Consider the following 20,706-nt stretch of genomic DNA (forward strand, 5'->3'; position numbering starts at 1 on the left):
ACTTTATCTTAGCACAGAGGGACAGGCACAGCAGCCTTCTATGCCCTGGGGGCAACCTAGGTCAAATGCTGCTCTTAGTTCTTCTTTGTAAAGACCAAAAAGGAGCTGTGCTTATGAATCACCAGAATCTTTTCTCCCTTAATATCAAACTTATTTACAGTAAAATTTGGATATGGTTTTGTTTGACAATTTCCTTGATGTCTGTTGAGCTGTGGTGGAATGAGGATGGGCTCCTCCTGGCTCACCTGTCTTTGTTGGGACATATTTCAGGGGAGCTGGGGTTGGATGAGGTTTCAGATTTCATCTCTTGGGAAGAATGTCCCAAATCTGGTGTCTTCTGGGCTCCAGAAACACTGTCACTGAGAGCACAAAGAGACAGGTTGCACAAGAGATTTAAAAAGGATGGTCAAACTGTGCTACCCAACTGAGAGTGGCATACGCTCTATAGGTACCATCACAAACTTACCACCTTGTCCTGCTCTCCGCCTGGCTCTCCGATGTCGTGTGCAGGCGAGGGAACAGCCCTGACCGGCGCTTGATGGGGCTCCTGGACTGGTTCTTGGCAGCAGCAGCTGGGACAGGGGGCTGAAAGCAGAGAACAATCCTGGTTTGAGAGCACAGCTCTCTCCTGGGAGTCTAGACACTAAATATCCTGCGAAGAACTGCCTGCACATCTTAAAACCACATAATGCCAGAACTTCTTTTCTATCTCCTTTTACTTTGGGCCCAAAACCCGAGGAAGCTTATCTTTGGTTCTCCCACAAAATGAGCCCAACTTAAACAAGGCATCCAAATTCACAGCCTCCTCAAGTCTCCACCTCACTCTTACCCTTGCAGCCCATGCAGTGCATGGCATGCCACTGCCAGGCTGCATCAGTGGAAAGCAGTGACCTGTCAGGCTGTGGAGGGGTGGGAAGAGGAAGTAACAGTGGGATGGATGGACAGAGGGACAGAGGGACGTGAGAACATGCTCACCGAGAAGGTGGTCTTGGTCACCTCGCCGCTGTTGTGTGCAATGCCCCCACTGAGGCTGCCTGGGATGCCACTGCCATGGTGCTTCTTCTGGCTGCCCACCATCGTCTCCATGGAGTGGCTGCGCACCCGGATGGCTCTCTGTGGCAGAGGGGACGGGACAGCAGGTCATCACCACCCAGCGGGGTGCTGTCCCCAGAACTCCTCCAGAGCCTCAGGTCTTCCCCAGGCACAAGGGAGAGCAACCTGTCCATGCCTCCCCGAGAGCAAGCACACCCCAAAAATAGCACAACTTGTAGCAGCCGTGCTGGCAGGTGCAGCTGAGGGTGGGCTGCCCTTGGGGAGCCCCACAGCCACCATGGGATCAGATTTTCCCCCACTGCTCTGTGATATCAAGGACTGCACCTATGGGGCCAGGAGACACAGACACAAGCCTGGCCAACCTCCCATACCCCTCAGCAGGAATGGGGACCACAGCCAAGCCACAATCCATGTTTGTGTGCACATCTTCCACAATTCTCCCTGGACTCAGAGATCCTCTCCTGCACCTCTCCAGCCTGTCCCAAAACAGCCCCTGAGCTGAACGCTTCGCAGCCACATAGAAGTGCTTCTGTTATTCAGTAAGCTACTGCTTGAGAATACATTTAGCCTGAACCACTGCTGTGGCTTCTGGTTTGGTCTATCCACCTCTGGAAGGGACTGGAAGTGAGCTGTGCAGCAGTGGCCTCACAGCAGCCACAGGCCCTCCCTGCTCCCTTTGATCTTCATTTCTCCCCGTCAAGCTGCCCCCTTCCCTCACTCTTCACATCAGCAACCTTCTCTGTTCTCAGCTGTTCCCTCAGCCGTGGCTGCTGCTCCTCCAGCCCCTGAATCCCAGCCCAGGCTAAAGAGTCGATGAGCCATGGCAGGCCAAACCCCTGGAGGTGCCAGCACTGCATCTGCAGAATGCAGGCTGTTTGCTGCTGGCTCAGGGGGCATGGAGCCACAGCTGCACCCATACCGGGGTAAGAGGAAGCTGCAGCCCTGAGCTCTCACCGAGCCTCCGGTGCTGAAGACCACAGCCCCAAGAGCCCCTCCTGCCTATCCAATAATGAACAAGAGTCCATCAGACTGAATTTATTGGGGTCAGCAGAAATTCATACACAATTTGACATTGTTCTTAGGTAAAAGTGACCAGTTGCTTTGCTGCAAAGCAGCAGCCACAGGTACTCACACTCTGCAGGCTCCTGCCCAGGGCTGTGGAACTCTGTGAGGTTCCCCAACACATCAGCCCCGAGGAGCGGCTCCTTCCCCACAGAAGAAGCAAAGGCACCTCTCACTCACTCAGAGCCCAGCAGAACTGAGCTCTGCTCACCCCTGAGAACTGGTCCCCTGGTCCCCTGGCCAAGGAGATAGGCCTGTAGGCTGGATCGTAGGTGCAAGGCAGCAGGCACAAAGATGTGATGGGGACCAGATCTCAGCCCTCCTTCACCGTGTGTCCTCCCCGCACCGCTCTGGCAGTGCACGGTGCAGGACATAAGCCAGCAGGCAGCCCAGCAGCATGGGCACCAGGCACCCGGACAGGCGTAGTCCACCATGGACCGCGGGGCTCACCTCCCACCCCAGCACTCCCTGCAATGCCAGGAGAGCACCGTCTGTCTCCTCGCACACACAAAGTGTGCCGGAACATCGCTGTTTAACCTCAGCGTCGGACCCTGACGCTGTGCACAGCGGTTCCATTCCTACATGTCTCACCCTGGAACAGGACACATCTGAGCCTTTGCAGCAGGGTCTGTGGAGCTGTGCACCCCTCCTCCCTGGCCCCATTCACCAGTCTCACTTCTCTATGCTACAGGGATAACCGTACCTGAGATAACTGCAGGAGCTGCCCCAGCACAGCTGCAGCCAGGACAGTCCCCCTGCCCAGTGACAGCTACCCAGCACCAGCCCCCTCTGTGCTAGAGGGCAGCTGCACCACAGACACCTGGCAATGGCTTATAGCCTCAGACTCAAGTGCTGCCCCTCCATGTCGAGGGATGTCCCTGCTTCCCAGCCAGCCATTGTCCCTACCACCAGCGGCTGCTCAGAGTTTCCTCCACAGTGCCTTACCCATTCCTTTTCCTCCAGCCCACATCACCTGCTTTCCCTCACACTCACCCTGTCTCCCTGGGCACACTTAGCAACACTTCCCCCTTCCACATCCAGCACCTTTCCTTCTATCTTCTGTTTTAAGCACAATGGCCACCATCTCCCACCCGTTTGCTGTGGCAGCTGCCCCGGGCACCCCTCCTGATCCCTGTCCCACAGCAGTGGCAGCCAGCTGCCAGAACATGAGCAGGACACGTTCTGCCACAGCAGAGCCCAGCTGCAGGCACACCCTGTGGGAGGGGACTAGGCCTGGACTGAGACCCTCTGGTGACACAAAAACTGCTGCAGCACACTGGTAGAGTGTCAGGAACTCTGCAGAAGTCACTCCAATGGGGACACTCACCAATAATGCAACAGTGCCAGCTTCTGCTTGCTCCCACCGGGACCAGCTTGGGCACTTGGCAGGCTGAGCAGACAGTGGTGGCAGCAGCCCCCACCTCCTCTTGCCACTGTACCCTCAGGGGACACCTCTTGTTTCCAAATATGCACATTGCCAACCCAAGGTGAATTTTAGCTCTGTTGTTCGCAAGGGCAGGGATTTACCTTGAAAGACTCCAGAAAGCCTCCATGACCCCCATTCTCCAGCTTGTCCTCCTCGGGCCCCAGCCCCAGCATGGTCTGTGTGTGCCCATGGAGCTCATCGTGAAGGTTGTCCAACAAGGCAGCACGTGTCCGGTCCTGCAGGAGAGAAAAGGACTCAGCCAGGGGCTCCAAGGGAGGAGCAGTGGCACAGATCCATGTGACACCAGCTCGTGCCTCCTTGAGGGCAGTGCCCGCCCCATGGTCACCATGCAGAGCACTGAGTTCAACAGGGAAAGGTAGCTTGGAGGAGGAATGGAAGAACTCTCCAAACCCTTTTCCAGGCAGGGACACGTGGGCAGTGTTACCTCCAGCTTCGCAAACTTGTCGGACTTGCAGCAGGCATTCTCAGCATTGATGAGCTTGGTCAGCAGGAACTCTCGGAACTCGGGGCTCTGCAGGGAGACAACCAAGGTGGAAAACACCCACCATTTTAAGACTCTCTGTATCTCTGGTCCCACAGCTGTACCAACCCAAAACCCAAGTTCACAGCACCCAGCAGTCCCTCCAGATGTGGAAGCATTGGTGGAAAACCCCAGATGGATTTGAGGTGCCCACCTGCACCAACACAGGTGCCTCAGCACCAGAGCTACTGCTGCCACCTTGCTCAAGTAATGCCATGCAGTGGTACATGCCACTCACCCTACCATAAACACCTCAGTGTTTTGGGGTCCCAGTGGAAACCAAAATTAATGCAGATCAATTCCAGAAGTCCTGTTTTCCCAAAGCCAGTGTGCTTGGAAACATCTCGGACATGCACATCTTCTATTTTTTATAGCTTGGAACATGCTTCCCTCTCAGCTCCTACCTTCTGGAACACCGGTGGGCTCGGCAGGGGTGGGCCAAAGGAGGGAACGTCTTCCCGGGCTGTGACTGATACCTGAGGAGTCAAGAGACACGTTATTCCCACGGGTGCAGCAGGGTAAGGGCGTTGATGCCACCTACACCCAGGTGATATGTCAGACTGCTGCAAGGCACATGCAAACACCAAGGACCATCAAAACGCTTTAACAAATGAGGTGTTTTACAAATACGTATTTTATGCACTGATGTCTGCATACACACACATTATGTAACAGTGCATACATAACACACCTGTGTGCATGTGTCTCTGTGTGTTCATCACACAGGTACAAGTCTCCACCAGGCCTAATACTGACTGCATCACTGAGCACAGGTTAAGTGCCCTGGGCAACCTGCGCCAGGGCCTCGCCACCCTCAGACAGAAGAATTTCCTCCTAATTTCTAATCTAATCCTACCTTTTGCAAGTGGGAAGCCATTCCCCCTTTTCCTGTCCCTCCATGCCCTCGTCTAAAGATGCTGAAGCAAAAATGGCTAGGTGCACATTGGGACTGCCCTCACCTTGTATGCTGTATTATCCGCCTCAGGGTTTTCCACCTGCACCACAATATAGGCATGCAGGAAGTTGGAGGCAATCATGTCTGGGACAAATGGCGTGTTCTCCTCTTGGAAGATAATTGCCACGATGTCATTGCCAATGTGCCTCTTCCTCTGGAGCTAAACCAGAAGGGAGAACATTGGGTCAGTGAAACTAGGTGGTTCTGCTCCTGCAGGAGCAAGCACAGTCCCAGGCTGGAGAGCCAAGCAGCCACTTCCCACAGCTTGGCAGTGCCCACAGCACTGGGCACAGCAATGTCAGCCCCCCACTCAGACCCTTCTGTGCAAGCAGCTTCTCTTACTTGTTGTGTGTCTCCTTCGGTAAAAGGCAGCTTTGTAGAGACATGAAACATTATCTCCCTGTCCCTGAACACCGTGTACACAGACTCTGCTCCCGTCTGCCCATGGCTGACATCCAGGCCTCCTCGAAAACTGGAGATCAAGGGAAAGGCGGAGAGAAAAGAAGAGATATTAATTGAAAGCTTCACAGAAAACACCAGCAGCTGTCAGGGGACAGGCTGATGGAACAGCCCAGCTCATTTATCTTTATCTAGCAGTGAGCAAACGGGAAAGAACAAACCATGCATCATGTGTAGTAACCAGCCATCCTTGTCACCAGCCTGAAATACAGGGTGCACATAAAGCAGGGCTGGTCAGCCAGGGCTGACCACAGCCATGGGCACCAGCTGTGACCTCACCATCCCTCAGCAGCAGTGAGGGTCTGTGCCTGCACTGTGGCTGCTGCAGTGACTGCCCTGGGAGCACCCGTGGCTGAGCCACAACACCGGGCATGGCACATTTCCACAGACTTCCTTCCATCTATGGCTGAATATAGCTAGATTTTATCACAACCTCAAAGCTGCAGGAAAAGAAGTTTTTCTCTCTTGGCAGCTCCAATTTTTTTTTTAAACTCCCCCAGCTTTGAAAAACAAGCCAAAGCTATATTTGCTTCTGCTCCACACATCCCGCTCATGAGCGAGATGGCTTCTGTTCTCACACATAGATATTTTTACAGATGACATGGTCTCTTGTTAATGTATTTGTAAAATCATCCTTTTTATCTAACTTACCCTTTGAAGTCCTGGAGAGTTATGGTGTCTCCCAGAAAACTTAAGAAGTTCTTGAAAGCAGTGCTCTCTTCATTATTGCCAAACAGCTCCTCCTCTTGGGTCTACAAAACACAGGGTGCATCTGCTGACAGCCCCAATTTCCCTGCCTGTCCAATCCCCTGCCACCTCCAGCTCCATCCACAGCATCCCTGGAGTCTGACTGGCACCTTGTTTCATGGTGTCCTGTACAGCCACAGGCTGCTCCCCACCTCTGCTCCCCAGCTGGTACCACCACATTCACCAGCAGCCATCAGCACCATCTGTGGGCTTCCTCAGCCTAGGGTAAAGCTGCCGAGAGCCTCTTCTGAGCCCCAGCAAGGACCTTGGGATAATATCCAGGAAATACCAAACCAGAAGTGAATCCTCTGTTGAAAAATCCCTAATCATCTCGTGCTTGCTGTATTTCAAAATAATCAGACCCTAATTACGGCCTTGCGTGAGTCACTCAATCCAACCCAAAATGCAACATGTAAGATAATTAGAGTGCCTGTCAGAGTAATTCTTGGTGAGTTCTGAGGCTGAGCTCTGCACTCCCCATCCAGAGTCCCCCTCCTAATTACAGCATTTTCAGCAAGTGCCTCTCTTCAGAGCCCACAGTCCCTCCACACAAAAGTAGCTGTTTAACTGTCTAAACATGTATCTGATTAAAATACCATGCCTGCTAAAATCCATTTTCTCATCCACTTTTCCCTACAGCAGCTTGTGGGCTGATTTCCATACTGAGACTTTTCAGTCATATCATTTTTTAATGAGCGGGGAAAACATCCGAGCAATGAGGAACACAGTCAGTGAGGACACCCAGTGATACGAGGTGCTGCACGTGGCAGAATTAACGTCAGAGGTGAGTCTGTGCTCGCGAAACGTGGATCTCTGGGGCACAGGGACATGCTCCATGAAAGTGGCATGGGGACAACTCACCTGCCTGAACTTCTGATAGATCACACCAAACTTGAATGTGTTGTTGACCTCATGTTCATCGTAAGACACTATCATCTGGGATGCCTGCAAGAAAGCAAAATGCCAGTTGTTTCATCTGATGAATGATGGCCAAAACATCCATGCTGAGGGGTGAGGAGAGCCCACCGGAGCTGCAACAGGGTACAACAAGAGCTGGGCAGCACCAGGGGAGTAGAAGGGGGAAAGAAGCCAAATTCCCACGTAATTAGGCTTAAAGTTTTCAACAGTGGTCCTGGGTGTGCTTCTCAGTGTCCCTGCAGAACATGACCGACTCAGGCAGGTTACCTCACCTTGGGGTAGAGAACTGGGTTAAACTTCAGCCCAGAGGCATCGTCACAGAAAGCCTGTGGGCAAGGGGAAAGAGCAGTCAGTGCCAGATCCTTGGCCAAAACTTCAGGCCATGAATGTCTTACAAAGAAGCCAAATACAGCCTCCAATAGCAGGAACTCCCCACTTCACATCCTCTCATTGGGATGCCCCATGGCCTGGCTGGCCCCGACTGAGGATGCAGCAAGCCAAGTCCCAGGTCTCTCCATGTCAAATGAGTGCCATTTTCTCTCCTTGCCTGGGATCAGCATGAAACCAACAGCAGGGCCAGCACACAGCATCACCAAAGTGCCCCCTGACCTGAGAGCCCAGGCACTGCTGCCCAACACATTCCAGTGCTGCCCAATACATCCCAACACATCCTAGTGCTCCCCAACACATTCCAATACTGCCCAACACATCCCAACACTGCCCAATGCTTCCCAATGCTGCCCAACACATCCCAACACATCCCAACACTGCCCAATACATCCCAATACTGCCCAACACATCCCAATGCTGCCCAACACATCCCAACACTGCCCAACACATCCCAACACTGCCCAACACATCCCAACACTGCCCAACACTGCCCAACACATCCCAACAGTGCCCAACACATCCCAATGCTTCCCAATACATCCCAACGCTTCCCAACACAACCCAACACATCCTAGTGCTCCCCAACACATTCCAACACTGCCCAACATATCCCAACGCTGCCCAACATATCCCAACACATCCCAACACTGCCCAATGCTTCCCAATACATCCCAACACTGCCCAACACATCCCAACACTACCCAACACATCCCAACGCTGCCCAACACATCCCAACGCTGCCCAACACATCCCAACACTGCCCAACACATCCCAACGCTGCCCAACACATCCCAACGCTGCCCAACACATCCCAACACGTCCCAACTCTTCCCAACACATCCCAACGCTGCCCAATACATCCCAACACATCCCAACGCTGCCCAACACATCCCAACACTGCCCAACACATCCCAACGCTGCCCAACACATCCCAACACTGCCCAACACATCCCAACACGTCCCAACTCTTCCCAACACATCCCAACGCTGCCCAACACATCCCAACACATCCCAATGCTGCCCAACACATCCCAACACTGCCCAACACATCCCAACACTGCCCAACACATCCCAACACTGCCCAACACATCCCAACACTGCCCAACACATCCCAACACTGCCCAACACATCCCAACACTGCCCAACACATCCCAACACTGCCCAACACTGCCCAACACTGCCCAACACTGCCCAACACATCCCAACACATCCCAACACATCCCAACATGTCCCAACTCTTCCCAACACATCCCAAAGCTGCCCAACACATCCCAACACATCCCAACGCTGCCCAACACATCCCAAAGCTGCCCAACACATCCCAACGCTGCCCAACACATCCCAACGCTGCCCAACACATCCCAATGTTGCCTGATGTGCACTGGCTCGGGCTTTGCTGCATGTGCTCCAACCAAACCAGGCAATTCACCTTTGCAATCTGGGGGATGCTTGGGAGTTTGCTGAATCCTGACAAAGGAATCCTTTCATGCAATGTCTTCACTTTGGACCTAGCAAACAAACAACAATGAGCAGACAGATGTCAGAGAGTGTCTACAGCAAAGCGACACCCACTGTTGGGAAACACTGTTGAGCTGCATTTGTTTGGCCTGGTTAGTGAGCAAAGGCCCGATTTGTCTTCTCATCTCTGCAGCTCTTAAAATATTCATAGTTCAGAGGAAAATGACACAGCGGTTCAGACATGCTGTGTCCTGTCATCTTATGGAGGGGTGGTGAGAGAAGTGACTGGTGTTATCCCAGGAAGGATTAAACCTACTGAGGTTTACATTCAGCTCCAGTGGCAACAGATCAAAGCTTCACATTCATTATCAGGTTTAGGCAGTCCCAGCACAGAAACACAGGGATGCTGCCACTGCCTCCCCTCCCACCCAGACCCCCTCCACATGCTGCCAGTCCAGCTCAAGCACTTGCTGTAGAAACAGAACCAGGGACTCCCAGAGAGAGAATATTTTGTTAAATAAAGCTTCTTTTTTTCCATACCTGAGTATAACCCTTAAATATTCTGTGCCATCTGTCTCCTCACATTTAACAGAAAGGATCAGATTTCCAAGGCTGCTGGCTGTACAGTAGAAATTTAAATGATCCTAAAAATAGAAAACAGCACGTTAGCAGCCAGGAAGCAACTCACCGATGGCAAGGGCACTGTCTGGACACTCACCTGCTACCTCAACACCCTCCCATCACTCACACACTTGCACCCCCTTGCCAGGATCAGGGCTGTGAGCAAGAGGGCAGGGGCTGCCATACAGGCCCTCATGCCTGGCTGAGCCCCAGGTCCCCAGCAACAGGAGGCTCAGAGCCAGTGTCCCCACTGGTGTCACAGGAGACCTATGGCAGTGGGGCCAGGGCCAAAGGCCACATGTGTAGCCATCACTGCGATGCTGGGAACCCACCAGTGCCTCCACTCCTTGCAAAGAGGGAGATTGTAAAACTTTCCCATTTTGCTCACAATTGGAGAGTTTTCTTATTCAAAAGTGTGCAACTTTGAGTCCCAGGGGGCAGAGGAACCCACCTTCCCCAGGAAATGCTTGCGGTAGGCTCTGGCCTCTCCCTTGCACTCCAGCTTGTAGCCATAGGTGCTGGGGCTGAGGTTTTCCTCCTCCTCCTCGCCAATGCTGCTGTCAGATGAGGTGGGCGTGCCAAGGTTTTCTGGGTCTTCTATCCAGTATCCCCCAAACTGGGGCAGGATGATCAGCGGGTATGGGCGACCCTTCTCTAGGATCTGCAGAGATATGTGCCATGAGGGGTCAGGCAGGATCAGGGTGTGGATGTGGGATGCAGAGCTCATTGCCCCATGTTTTGCCCTCGCTACTGCAGCAGACCCCAGCCCTGGCACCAGGAGGGACAAGTCCAGCCCCTCTCTGAAACCTCTTTTCTGTCACAGAAGAAGGCACATGCTACTGAGGAAAAGCCAAAACCCACAAAGGTAGGGAGGGGGGAATATGCTTTATGCAGCTCCTCTCAGAAACAGAATCTCCACCAATTCCTCTGCCATCAGCAATTCTGGAAAAGCATTCACCCAGAAGGTGTTCAGAGGGTTCAGGGCACCTACCTCATCGATGCTGGGGTATGGGATGTAGTCTTCCTGGAAAAAGGAACCAAAACACCATCTATGACCATCTGTCCCCCACCAGTTGACCCTTAACACCCCAGCCCTGCCCACCCAACCCAGGGAGTGCCTCCAGCACCCACTGGTCCCTCACAGGAAGGCATCAACACAGGCTAAGTCCTGCCTAAAGGCAGTTCCTCTACTGGTGCAACTTCCCAGTGCAGTGGCAAACCCCAACCCTTTTGCACAGCTGGAAGCTGAAATGCACCAGTCTGGACATAAAGCTGGCTTAGGGATTTACAGGCACCATGCTCCCATCTCTGCAATTCAGTCAGTGCCCTGTTTTAGATAACATATAAATCCTTTCCAGCCCTTTGAGTGACTGTCTTCGACAATCACATTAAACCTCTGAAAAGGGCGGGGCGGGGGGAGGACTTTGAAGAGATCTCCTCAAGAAACAAAAATCAACCAACCTTGTGTTTTTGGCTTCCAGACCTCTGTTCTTCCAGTTTTGGTGCCTGTTTGGAACAAAATGAATTCATCAAATAATTTAGATACTTTTACCAACACAGGGGGTCAGTCCACCAACATGAGGGTATTTTTCTACATGGGATCACTCCGACCCAAGTGGCTGGAAGGTGGGGTCTGTTCCTGGGACAGGCCTCCCAGCACTGCTGTGGGGCCTCTGCTCTCAGGGGCTCTGCTGGGGCAGAGTTACTTAATCAGAGTTACATTAATCCCGAGTCACTGGCATGCACACTGCTGCTCACCTGCATTTTTTCCAGCATTTCGAAGAATTCTGCTGACTGAAAAGAAAAGAAGGAAATCTACTGTTCAATAAAAGCAGACACAAGGCAAGGCAGTCCAAGCCATGTCACAGCAGGGACACCTGAATGAGACCAGGCAGCTGTGACACTGGGAGCTCCCATCCAGCCCAGCTTGGAGCTCAGCACCATTGCTGCAGGTGCCCTTGCCAGAAGCCCTCGACCCCCACAAATGCCGAGCTTTGTGCACGGTTTGATCGGGGGTCTTGAATAATTTATCTTCTTAATCACAGCAGCACTGATGAAGCTGCTGCTTCACCAGAGGTGCTGGGTTGCCCAGTGCAGGGTTAATCCCCACCTGCCAAAGGAACTAAAGAGATCACTGAGCTGCTCCAGTTAGAAACCTCATTTCTACTGCCTGCCTCAAGAGCCACAGGGCCGGGGGCAGGAGCTGCAGCCACCGCACACAGGAGGTGGCCCTGCACCCTCAGCGACACGGACAGAGGGGGCTCAGGGACAAGACCATCGCCTCTCTGGGAGAGCTGCCAGGACCCTACTGATGGCTCAGCCTTGCTCTTCCTCAGCAAGGAACTTGAGGTAACCCTGCTTCCACCCTGATCTACCTAGGCTGGGCCCCTCTCCTGCAGGTGGCCAGTGCTCCATGCAGCTGCTCTGAGCCACCCTTTCAGCACAGCACCCACAGCAGCTGGGCTCATCTCACAAATAAATCACCCAGCAAATTGTGCCTGTAAATGTGGCACTCCCAGTAAAACCCTAAGTGGCTTTTCTGGAGGCGTGGGCACCTGTCCCGGCCCTTCTCTCAGCCCTCCTTCCATCCAGCCTGGATTTGCTCCAGGAGAGGCTGGGCCAGGACAGCGCTGCCAGCCCAAGGGGAGAGGGACAAGTGGCATCAGCAGCTCCCACCCTACCAACTATCAGCAATGGGTTTTGGGAGAGACATGCATGATTTGGGGCAAAAAATGGGGTCATGGTTACAAGGGGAAAGGCACAGAGGATGACTTTTAGTCAGCTCTTAGAATAGACTGAATTTCTCAAAAGACAAAAAAATAGAGGAAAAAGCAGAGGAGGGGATGAAGAAATGAAAATCAAAGAAAAAGTCTGAGAGACATTTTTTTGTTTAATATTTGTGGTGAGCAAAGGTGGGATTTACAGCACAAGCAGTCTATGGCTGCCAGCACATGTGGGGCAGCCGTGGCTTGGACACAGCCCTGGCTGTTTCAGCTTTAGACTATGCCTGTCCATACCTACCACCCCTGCAGGAGTCACAAAGAAAAACCTCAGGCTCAGACAGCTCTGTGCCCACAACTGGATGCTCTTTAAAAAGTATTTTCCTTAGTTTAAGCTTGGCTTGAATTCTGCTTATCTCCAGGTACAAATGTTCTTGGATAGTTTCAGGTCTCTACCAGTAGCCAGAGCTGAGACGTGACCCCATGGTGGCACCAGACCCACCTGGTACAGCGATTCCCACAGAAAATGTCCACACATCCTGGGCAAAGTATGCAGAGGCTGCACCCTTCAGCGAGCTGTGCACACTTAGAGTCAGCTTTCCTGGGCCACGAAGGAAGGGACCAGGAAGAAAAACCTGCACCAGGCAGGATCTGCCACAAATGGAGGACAGCAAGCAGAGCTGTGCCAGCACCCCTCCCCAGCACCCTCCCCCATGTGTCTGCAGCATTCACCAGCAAGCCCTGGAAGAAATCTATTACCTTCCTGGCATCGTCCCCCAACTGCATCAGCCACACAGCCAGACTTCCTCATGGGCACCCAGCAAGAGCGGCTGAGCACCAGCCCGACCATCCCAGCCCAGCCATCCCTGCACATCCCCACACCTCCCTTAGTTAATGTTTCCTCAAGCCAGAGGCACAGCAGGACAGCTGTCTTGTTATTTCAAAGGGTGGCTCCCCTGGGAGGCAAAGTGCCCGGAACAGGTTGGGCAGGAAGCAGGTGAAGGTTTGCAGGGGAAGGGTAGGTGCCTGCTGCAATGAACAGCTCAAGAGGTGAAGCCTCACGGTGGGATGCCCAGCCCCACGGCAGGGACACAGAGTCTGCCTCATGCTGGCACAGAGCCACCCAGCACGGGGCTGGCCAGGGTTGCTGGAAGGAAAGCAGCACCTGGACTCAGCATCCAGCTTGGCATCGCCGCTCGCGACAGCGTAACGGGAGTGTCAGCACAGGACGGGCCGGCACGGCCCCACTGCCAACGGAGAGAGGGATGGCATCGGAACAGGCTGGATTCCGGAAACCACCTACTGCTGCTCCTGTGGGAACAGCCCTGCTCCGTGCAGCCGCTGCGTTGGAAGTGCTGCTCCCCACCAGCTTGGCTTTCCAAGAGCGGGCCCTTGGCCCAGCGCCGCGCTCTCACCTTCATGGTCGGTGGGGCCGTGAGGGGGGGTGACAGGGGCCGCTCCGGGACGGTCACATCCGTGCTGTTCAGCAGCTCCTGCTTCCTGGAAAACCAAACACAGGAATGTCAGCTCCCCCCTGCCCGAGCCAGCGCACAACGCAGGAGATAAGGGTTATCTCCCTTGGCAAAGCCGTGGTGTGCAGCTGCCTGCACAGTAATATCTGGAATCTGAGAAAAAACCCAGAAGACATTGTGAGAAGGTGATAAAAGTCATCAGAAGAGCCCGTGCCCAGGGTGGGCTGTGAGTCCTCATGCGTGGTGCTGGTGGTGCAGGTGCAGCAGGGCTGGGTTCCTATAATAGCCCATCCCCATGGCTTCCCTCCCTCTGGCACACTCCCCACCAGGGCAGGACTGAGCAGCCTTCTGGCAGCAAAGGAGGCTCAGTGGCACCCAAGGACACCCCAGCAGGGCTTTGGAGGGACCCAGCAGAGGACCCCTTTGCCAACACAGCACCTGGCACCAGATTTGGAAGTACCAAGAGCCATCATGAAGATGCAAGACCCCAGGAAAGCATAAAGCAGCCCCTGTGCCATGGAGATGTCAAGACAGCCCCCCCCCCAAAATCCCCTAAGATTTGGAAAAGTATGGCCTCAGCCCTCCCCTGAGCAAAATTCCCATCCTTCTCGCCCGGCAGTTCCTGGGCAGGCAGCCACGCCATTACACAGTGACACTGCCAGATGTTCCTCCAGGAGTCAGAAAATCTGAGATTTAATTTAGTTTCCTCTTGTCCCTGCCAGGTTAGTCCTGCAGAAACCGGGCCAAAATGTCCAACTGTTTATCTCACCATAACGAGGTTTGGTTCCCATGGCAGCATGCCCCAGGATGGCTCCACACAGCACTGGTGCCCGCCAGGGCCTCTCCAAAACACTCAGCTCCTGTCAAAGGCTGCACCCTGACCTCTGCAAACATTCGCCCCTCTGGAAACACCTGCCCTCACCACCAGCCCCACCGCCCCTAGCCCTGCCCTCCAAGCCCCAGTACTTGTGACAGCAGGTGACAATCACGGGGAAGCACGGTGCCTGCAGCCCCTCCTCAGCAGGGCCCTGCGCCACAGAGATGCTGAGGGGATTAAGTGGGGCGGCAGAAGGGATGCAGAGGGAGGCGGCAGGGATGCTGGGAAGGTGAAGTGGGACCAGCAGCATCATCCTGCTCACAGCCAGGGGAGTCATGGCACCACCTGGGCTGTGCCAGCAACATGGACTTAGCCAGAGGCACTGGGGGAAATACCCATTGCATTGTGTCCAAATGTGAATCCAGATCAAGAACTGATGTCTCACATTACATCAAACCAAAATAAATCTTTCTCTCTTTTTCCTATCAGAGCAGGTTAAATTTACATTTGTTACAGCTCATTTGAGCTCCTGGCATCTTCCAGTTTTTCAGTGCAAGAAGTTAATTGGAGCAGTGTGGAGCAATAGTGGAATTCCTGTCCTGCCCATCCATACTGTTTATCGAGCTCCTTCCCCCTCAGCTCTCCACAATCTCACCATGTCTCTGCTGCTGAAAAATGCCAAGGAGGACAGATTTTCCTTGTTTGCTCTTTGACTTTCTAGGACACTAAAGCACAGCCTGATCTGGAGCAAACCACTCATCCTCTGCTCTCCTTGCTTTGAACCCTGAGCTCTGCCTGATTGCACTCAGCTGCACAGTGGCCTCAAAGGCATAAAACAGATACGACTTTGAAAAGATTAAAGTTACAGGGATGCGTACAAATAATTTGATTTGATCTGGGATTTGTAGTGGGTTGCCATAGCATCATAGTCTAAGTATTATAAAATCACCCAACTTAACAACATGTTCCTCTGTCACATGCTGGCTGCTTCTTTGGGGCCAAACTGCTGGAACTGCTCCTGCAGTTCCGGGAGAGCAAAACAATCCCATCTCCAAGGGCTGTTTGGCTCTTTGCTGGCAATCTGTTATGTCAAAGTCCAGCCACAGACACCGATGATTCAGCCTGCCCCCAGCGCTGGGGTCAAGGGCCAGCATTTCCCAAACCGATTGCCCTCAGGGGATGAAAAATGAATCAGGAAGAAGATTAGCAGGTCTCTGTGCACCAGGATGCAGCCCTCAGGCAGCCCCCTGAAGTGACTCCAGAGCCAGCAGGGGCTCACAGCAGCCCTGCACTGTGACCAGTCCCCAGCTGACACTGAGGGTGCAACCCTTTGCAAAGCCTGAAAACAGCAGAGGTGGCCAGCAAAGCCTGAAGAGCAGCAGAGGTGGCAGGTGCCCACGCCAGTAAGGATGGGCTAGGGCCGCCGAGCAGCTCCCCACGCACTCACCTCTCCCTGGCACCACGGGAGATGCGCGGCTCCAACACTGATAATGTAACCAAAGGTCACAGGGCTGTGCTCACTCCCTAAGGGGGCACCTGGCAGGTACCAGGGGGCTCTGCCTGGCCTAATTCCCACGCCCACCCTGGCCACGGCCACGGCCACAGCCAGGCACCAGCGCACAGGACAGGCCAGAGCATCCTCCAGAGCCACGGCTGAACACCAGTCTCTCCAGAAGGAAACGCGGGTATCACTTTTGTAATTTTATTTCTTTGTTTTTCTCATTAGGCAAATTATGAGAGAAGGAAAAGAGAGAATTAGAATCCTGCATATTTAGTAAATCTAATTAAGGAAATACCTTAATGCGGTTATGGCAGGGCCGACTGCAGGGTTTCCGAACAGAGACAGATCACCCCAGCCATGCCAGCCCCCTCCTGGGACTGTGCTTGGGGGGACCTATTTCCAGCTCTCAGGGAGGCAAAGCCCACCTGCCAAGGGTTGGTCCTTCCAAAGAGGGAAAAAATGGGGATTTTTGTCCCCCCATTTTAGGGGAAACCATGGGACACTGGTGAGCTCCAAACACAGCAAGGGCAGGTGAGTTCTTTCTCTTTATAGCATCCCTGATCACAGTCCTAAAGCACCTTCAAATTTATATCCTGTATTTGGTAAACCCCAGGGACATACTGACATTCTGATTATAAAGTCCTGTTCAGCACAGAGCTGACCTGGACCCTTGGAGTGCTCCCATCCAGACCCTGACTCCAAGTGCACACTTCTCTTGTGCTCTCTCAAGCCAAAGCCTAACAAAAAACCCCTAATGCATCCCACCTCCTCATTTCATCTATCTGATTTATTTCCCAGACAGGCTCTAAATCAACATGGTACATTTAGATAAATCACAGGTTCAGAGGGGAGATGTCAATATATTACCTGACTTGGTGAAATACTGCACAACACATGGTTGGCTCTACCTCTGCCAAGATGTGCAAACGAGATAAGAGCATCCCAGGTTGCCCAAATGCCTATGCTTAATTCCACAGATCAAACCTGGCCTAAGGAGGTACCAAACTCCTGCAGCAACAAGTTCTGCCTGTCAGATGCCTCATCCTTGAGAAGGTCAGCAATGACTCTCCTGTAAATTAACAGCCTCTATTTTTGGACTCATCATTTTTTATCCTTGATGGGCATCACTTTGCCAGCTGCTTCCTTTTTAGTTTGTTTAATATTCCATACCCTGTCTCGTAAGTTTTCAGAGGGGACTGTGCTTTCATATCACTTTCCATCTTGCCCCTGGCCAGACTCAGCCCTGTCCACAGCAGGCAGTGGGAGCAGGGCACAGGCTGCTCGCCCTCCCTCTGGGGGGCTCCTCTCCATCCCCCCCCCACCTGGGACTGACCCCTGGCTCCCGAGCCACAAGCAGCTGCTGTTACACCAGGCAGAGCAGCAGTGGCCAGGAGCTCTCACCAGCTGCTCACAAGTTGCAAAAAACACCCGAAACTGTGGGGTTTTTGCAACACAGACAAGGGCACCTTGCTGTGAGTTTACACCTGGAAATCTGCAGTGAGTGCCTAAATGAAGAACCTTGCCCTGACTTTGAGCAGCTCTCCACCCAATCCCAGGATGCCAAGCAGGCAAGATCTCGCTGCATCATCACTCATCCCAGGGAGGACATCAGCAGAGGACATGCACTACTGCAGGTTCCCACTGATGTCAGACAATCATGGGGCTCCAGAATCCCCCCCAGACATGGGGTCCAGCCCAGGCACCCAGTGCTGCAGAGCTGCCAGACCCTTGGGCAGAGCCCCTGCTATGGAACACCTTCCCTAGAAACTGATTTACCTTGTTATGTCCTGGCTCAGCCTAGCCCTATTCAGCAGTTGCCTTCTCACATCGAAGCATGAGAGTCAGCAAAAAAAAAAAAGTGCAGCATTTTCTCATCTACATTTCTTGCAATAAATTACATATTTGCAAACTTCCAGCCTGCACCTGCACACACACAGCATCCCTAGCACCCTGTCCTTGGAGCAGGACTGCAGCCCTGCTCAGAGAAAGGTGACATTTAACTGCCAGTGGGGCTTGCTTTAACTGCCCCTCCAAACAGCAAATAAACACTGTTGAGCAGTTCAGAGCATCCCACACTTGAGCAGGCAGGATCCCAGCTGGGGATCAGTTGCCTGTGCTGGCCATGGGGTCCCTGCTGCACCACACGTTGCCCATCCTCCAGCAAGGAGCTGACTCCCGTTTTGCCTGCATCTCTACAGACACTGGAATCCTTCCAACTGACCAAGGGCTTCCCACTGGGCCAGACTAGGACAGGACAGTGAGGCTCGATATGCAAGTAATGGTGAAAAGAAGTTTTTATATTTTACAAAATGTGCTGCCTAGTCTCCCTTGCAGGAACAGAGAAAGTGGCAATTTCCTGCAGATCTGGGTAAATCAGCCAAGGCACTTGCAGACATTTTCAGACCAGAAGGCTCATCTGATCCTATTCCTGCCAAACCCGAGCCAGAAGCCTCGGGCAGCCGTTTCTGAGCTGATTCAATAATTTGCAAATTGCAGAGAACAGCTCCCAGAAACCTGCATCTCCAAACGCTGTGGCACTGATGCCAAAGGGCAAGAGAAGGCTGTGAGTGGAGAAGTGCCCCATCCACCAGCTCTTCCCTGTGAAAGGACAGCTACCAGAGCATCACCTCACTTGCATGTGGGACAGCCAGGAAAATTCATTTAGATATAAGTACAGTTCCAAATCCCAGGCTTTCAGAGCAAAAATGGAGCAAGGAGTAGCCCGCAGCAGCAGCCTCCACCACCAACACCAGACCTCCCTGCTCCTCCCCTCCAGATCAGGTGTGCAGGGGAGGCACAGGCAATGAGACTGCAGGTGGAGGGGCAGGAAAGCATCACCCAGCTCTGCCAGAAGAGCCTGGTGTGTTGTGCTGCACTTTTCTGGATTGCTAACAAGGAAGGGACATGGGCCACCACAGACTCTGCAGCTGCCACTGATCCTGCCAGGCTTGCATATGGCTCATGGAAAGCAAAATTCAATTGCAAATGAAGAACAAAGACTGAATGTAGGAGGGAAAAAAGCAAATAGGAGCAGGTGGAGGAACAGAGTCCCTTTTGACGATGCCGCTAGCAGTCCCTTCCTTTTCCTGCAGATTATGTCACTTTGATGGCCCCGGCAGCTTGCATAAGATGAAACAACCACTGTAAAGCACTTGCTTGAATTCTTGCAATCACTCCCATGGAGGCTCCTCAGTCCATGGCAGACAGAAAATATCTCCTCAGGGTCTTGTTCTCCCCTTGAGAGGTCTGTGTGACTCTTGTTGTACGCAGTAAACCCTGCAGCAAGAGGCACACTGAGACATTTTGTGCACAACATGATGCTGGGGGAAAAAAGTAAAAAGGAAAACCAGACTCACACATCATGGGGCAGATTCCTGTGCAAGTTCAGAGAGGTTTTTTCTAAGCACTCCAGTGTCGTGCTGAGCTCATTCATAGAAACCTGGTACCTGAGGGAAAGACAACTCTTTGGCAAAGTCTTGCTTGGTGTGACTAGTAAAGCACTCCCTGCCCTTGAGGCAAATGCAGGACTGGCCAATGAGTTTCAGTGGGTACAACATCCAGAGGATCATTTGGGCCCTCACCAGCATCACTGCACTCAGACAGTCCCCACACATGGGAGGTTCTCTACCACACGTGAAAGCAGGAGAGAGACTTCAGGTCACCCCCAGCCAGCCAGCCAGCCCCTCCAACACTTGCTAGCTGGTAGCTGGAGCCCATGGTCCAATGGCAGAGCTATGGCTAGAACGGGCCTGGGCTAAACAGGACAAAACCCAAGGAGCAACAGCAGGGGCAGGAACGCTCAAGCGCACCAGGGAGCCCCAGTGCAGTCCCCACACCCTGCATTCCTGCCAGAGAGTGTGGTACAGGGGACCCAGCCACGGCTCAGCTCAGGTGAGCAGCCACTACTGCTGCTCATTTAGCACCTGCAGGTTGGTTTTATCAAACTGTTATGCTTTGATAATCTACCTAATACCCCAAGCAAGGGAGAAGAAAACATCCCAAAGCAGCAAGTGACACAGGAGCTCCCCAGGAAAGCCAGTGTTCAGCCTTTAGCACATCACTGAAATCCTGCTCTCCATGGCACCAGCTGTCCAAGGCAAAGTCCCTATGCCAGCAGCACTGAAAAACAGGGTACAAACCCTGCAATTCACAACTGATGGTAGACAAAAAGCTTCATCCTCAGTTGCCTCTGATTTTTCATCTTTATAGATTAGGAAGTGGGGGAACATTTTACAATAACGATTCCAAATAATCTATTCTTCATTCGAGTTTGGTACAAAATCACAAATTGAATGAAGAAAAAAGAAAAAAACGAAAAACCCCTTAGTCTGCAGTAGTGCCCATGTTGCTTCCACCCTGAACCAGAGGTAGACATTGACTGCGAGGTTCGGGTGCATATTTCTGACTATTTTTAACACCGGAGTAGCCAGAGAAGCACAGTCCTGGAGGAGAAAACTTCCTGCCCGGGGCAGCCCGCATAGATCAGCGCGGGGTCAATCTCTGAGGCCAACAGCAGCTCCCGTGCGAAGAGGGGGAGCAGATGCCAGCTCACACAGCACTGCAAAC

General features: G+C 52.9%; 1 protein-coding gene across 11 annotated transcripts in view; it reads right to left on the reverse strand.

Annotated features, from left to right (window-relative positions):
- The window catches only part of RAP1GAP2 (RAP1 GTPase activating protein 2), a 54,966-nt gene that overhangs the window by 6,887 nt on the left and 27,373 nt on the right, over window positions 1-20,706 (reverse strand). For 9 of the 11 annotated variants that reach the window (XM_088066015.1, XM_088066022.1, XM_088066018.1 and 6 more), the window contains 18 exons: window positions 13,766-13,850; window positions 11,389-11,424; window positions 11,092-11,136; window positions 10,622-10,654; window positions 10,082-10,291; window positions 9,550-9,653; window positions 8,981-9,059; window positions 7,434-7,487; window positions 7,105-7,188; window positions 6,148-6,248; window positions 5,380-5,509; window positions 5,042-5,197; window positions 4,487-4,558; window positions 3,987-4,073; window positions 3,643-3,777; window positions 976-1,113; window positions 467-585; window positions 246-359 (listed from right to left, as the gene is read on the reverse strand). In XM_088066015.1, the coding sequence (XP_087922141.1) occupies window positions 246-359; window positions 467-585; window positions 976-1,113; window positions 3,643-3,777; window positions 3,987-4,073; window positions 4,487-4,558; window positions 5,042-5,197; window positions 5,380-5,509; window positions 6,148-6,248; window positions 7,105-7,188; window positions 7,434-7,487; window positions 8,981-9,059; window positions 9,550-9,653; window positions 10,082-10,291; window positions 10,622-10,654; window positions 11,092-11,136; window positions 11,389-11,424; window positions 13,766-13,850 (1,782 nt within the window). Of the gene's footprint in view, window positions 1-245; window positions 360-466; window positions 586-975; window positions 1,114-3,642; window positions 3,778-3,986; window positions 4,074-4,486; window positions 4,559-5,041; window positions 5,198-5,379; window positions 5,510-6,147; window positions 6,249-7,104; window positions 7,189-7,433; window positions 7,488-8,980; window positions 9,060-9,549; window positions 9,654-10,081; window positions 10,292-10,621; window positions 10,655-11,091; window positions 11,137-11,388; window positions 11,425-13,765; window positions 13,851-19,496; window positions 19,587-20,706 lie in introns of all 11 variants that reach the window. The other 2 variants (XM_088066014.1, XM_088066016.1) reach the window with 2 other exon arrangements.

Source organism: Pseudopodoces humilis, chromosome 23 (genome assembly GCF_049639895.1).
Source record: "Pseudopodoces humilis isolate 2021_Gansu_Grassland_sample_001 chromosome 23, ASM4963989v1, whole genome shotgun sequence".
NCBI lineage: Eukaryota > Metazoa > Chordata > Aves > Passeriformes > Paridae > Pseudopodoces > Pseudopodoces humilis.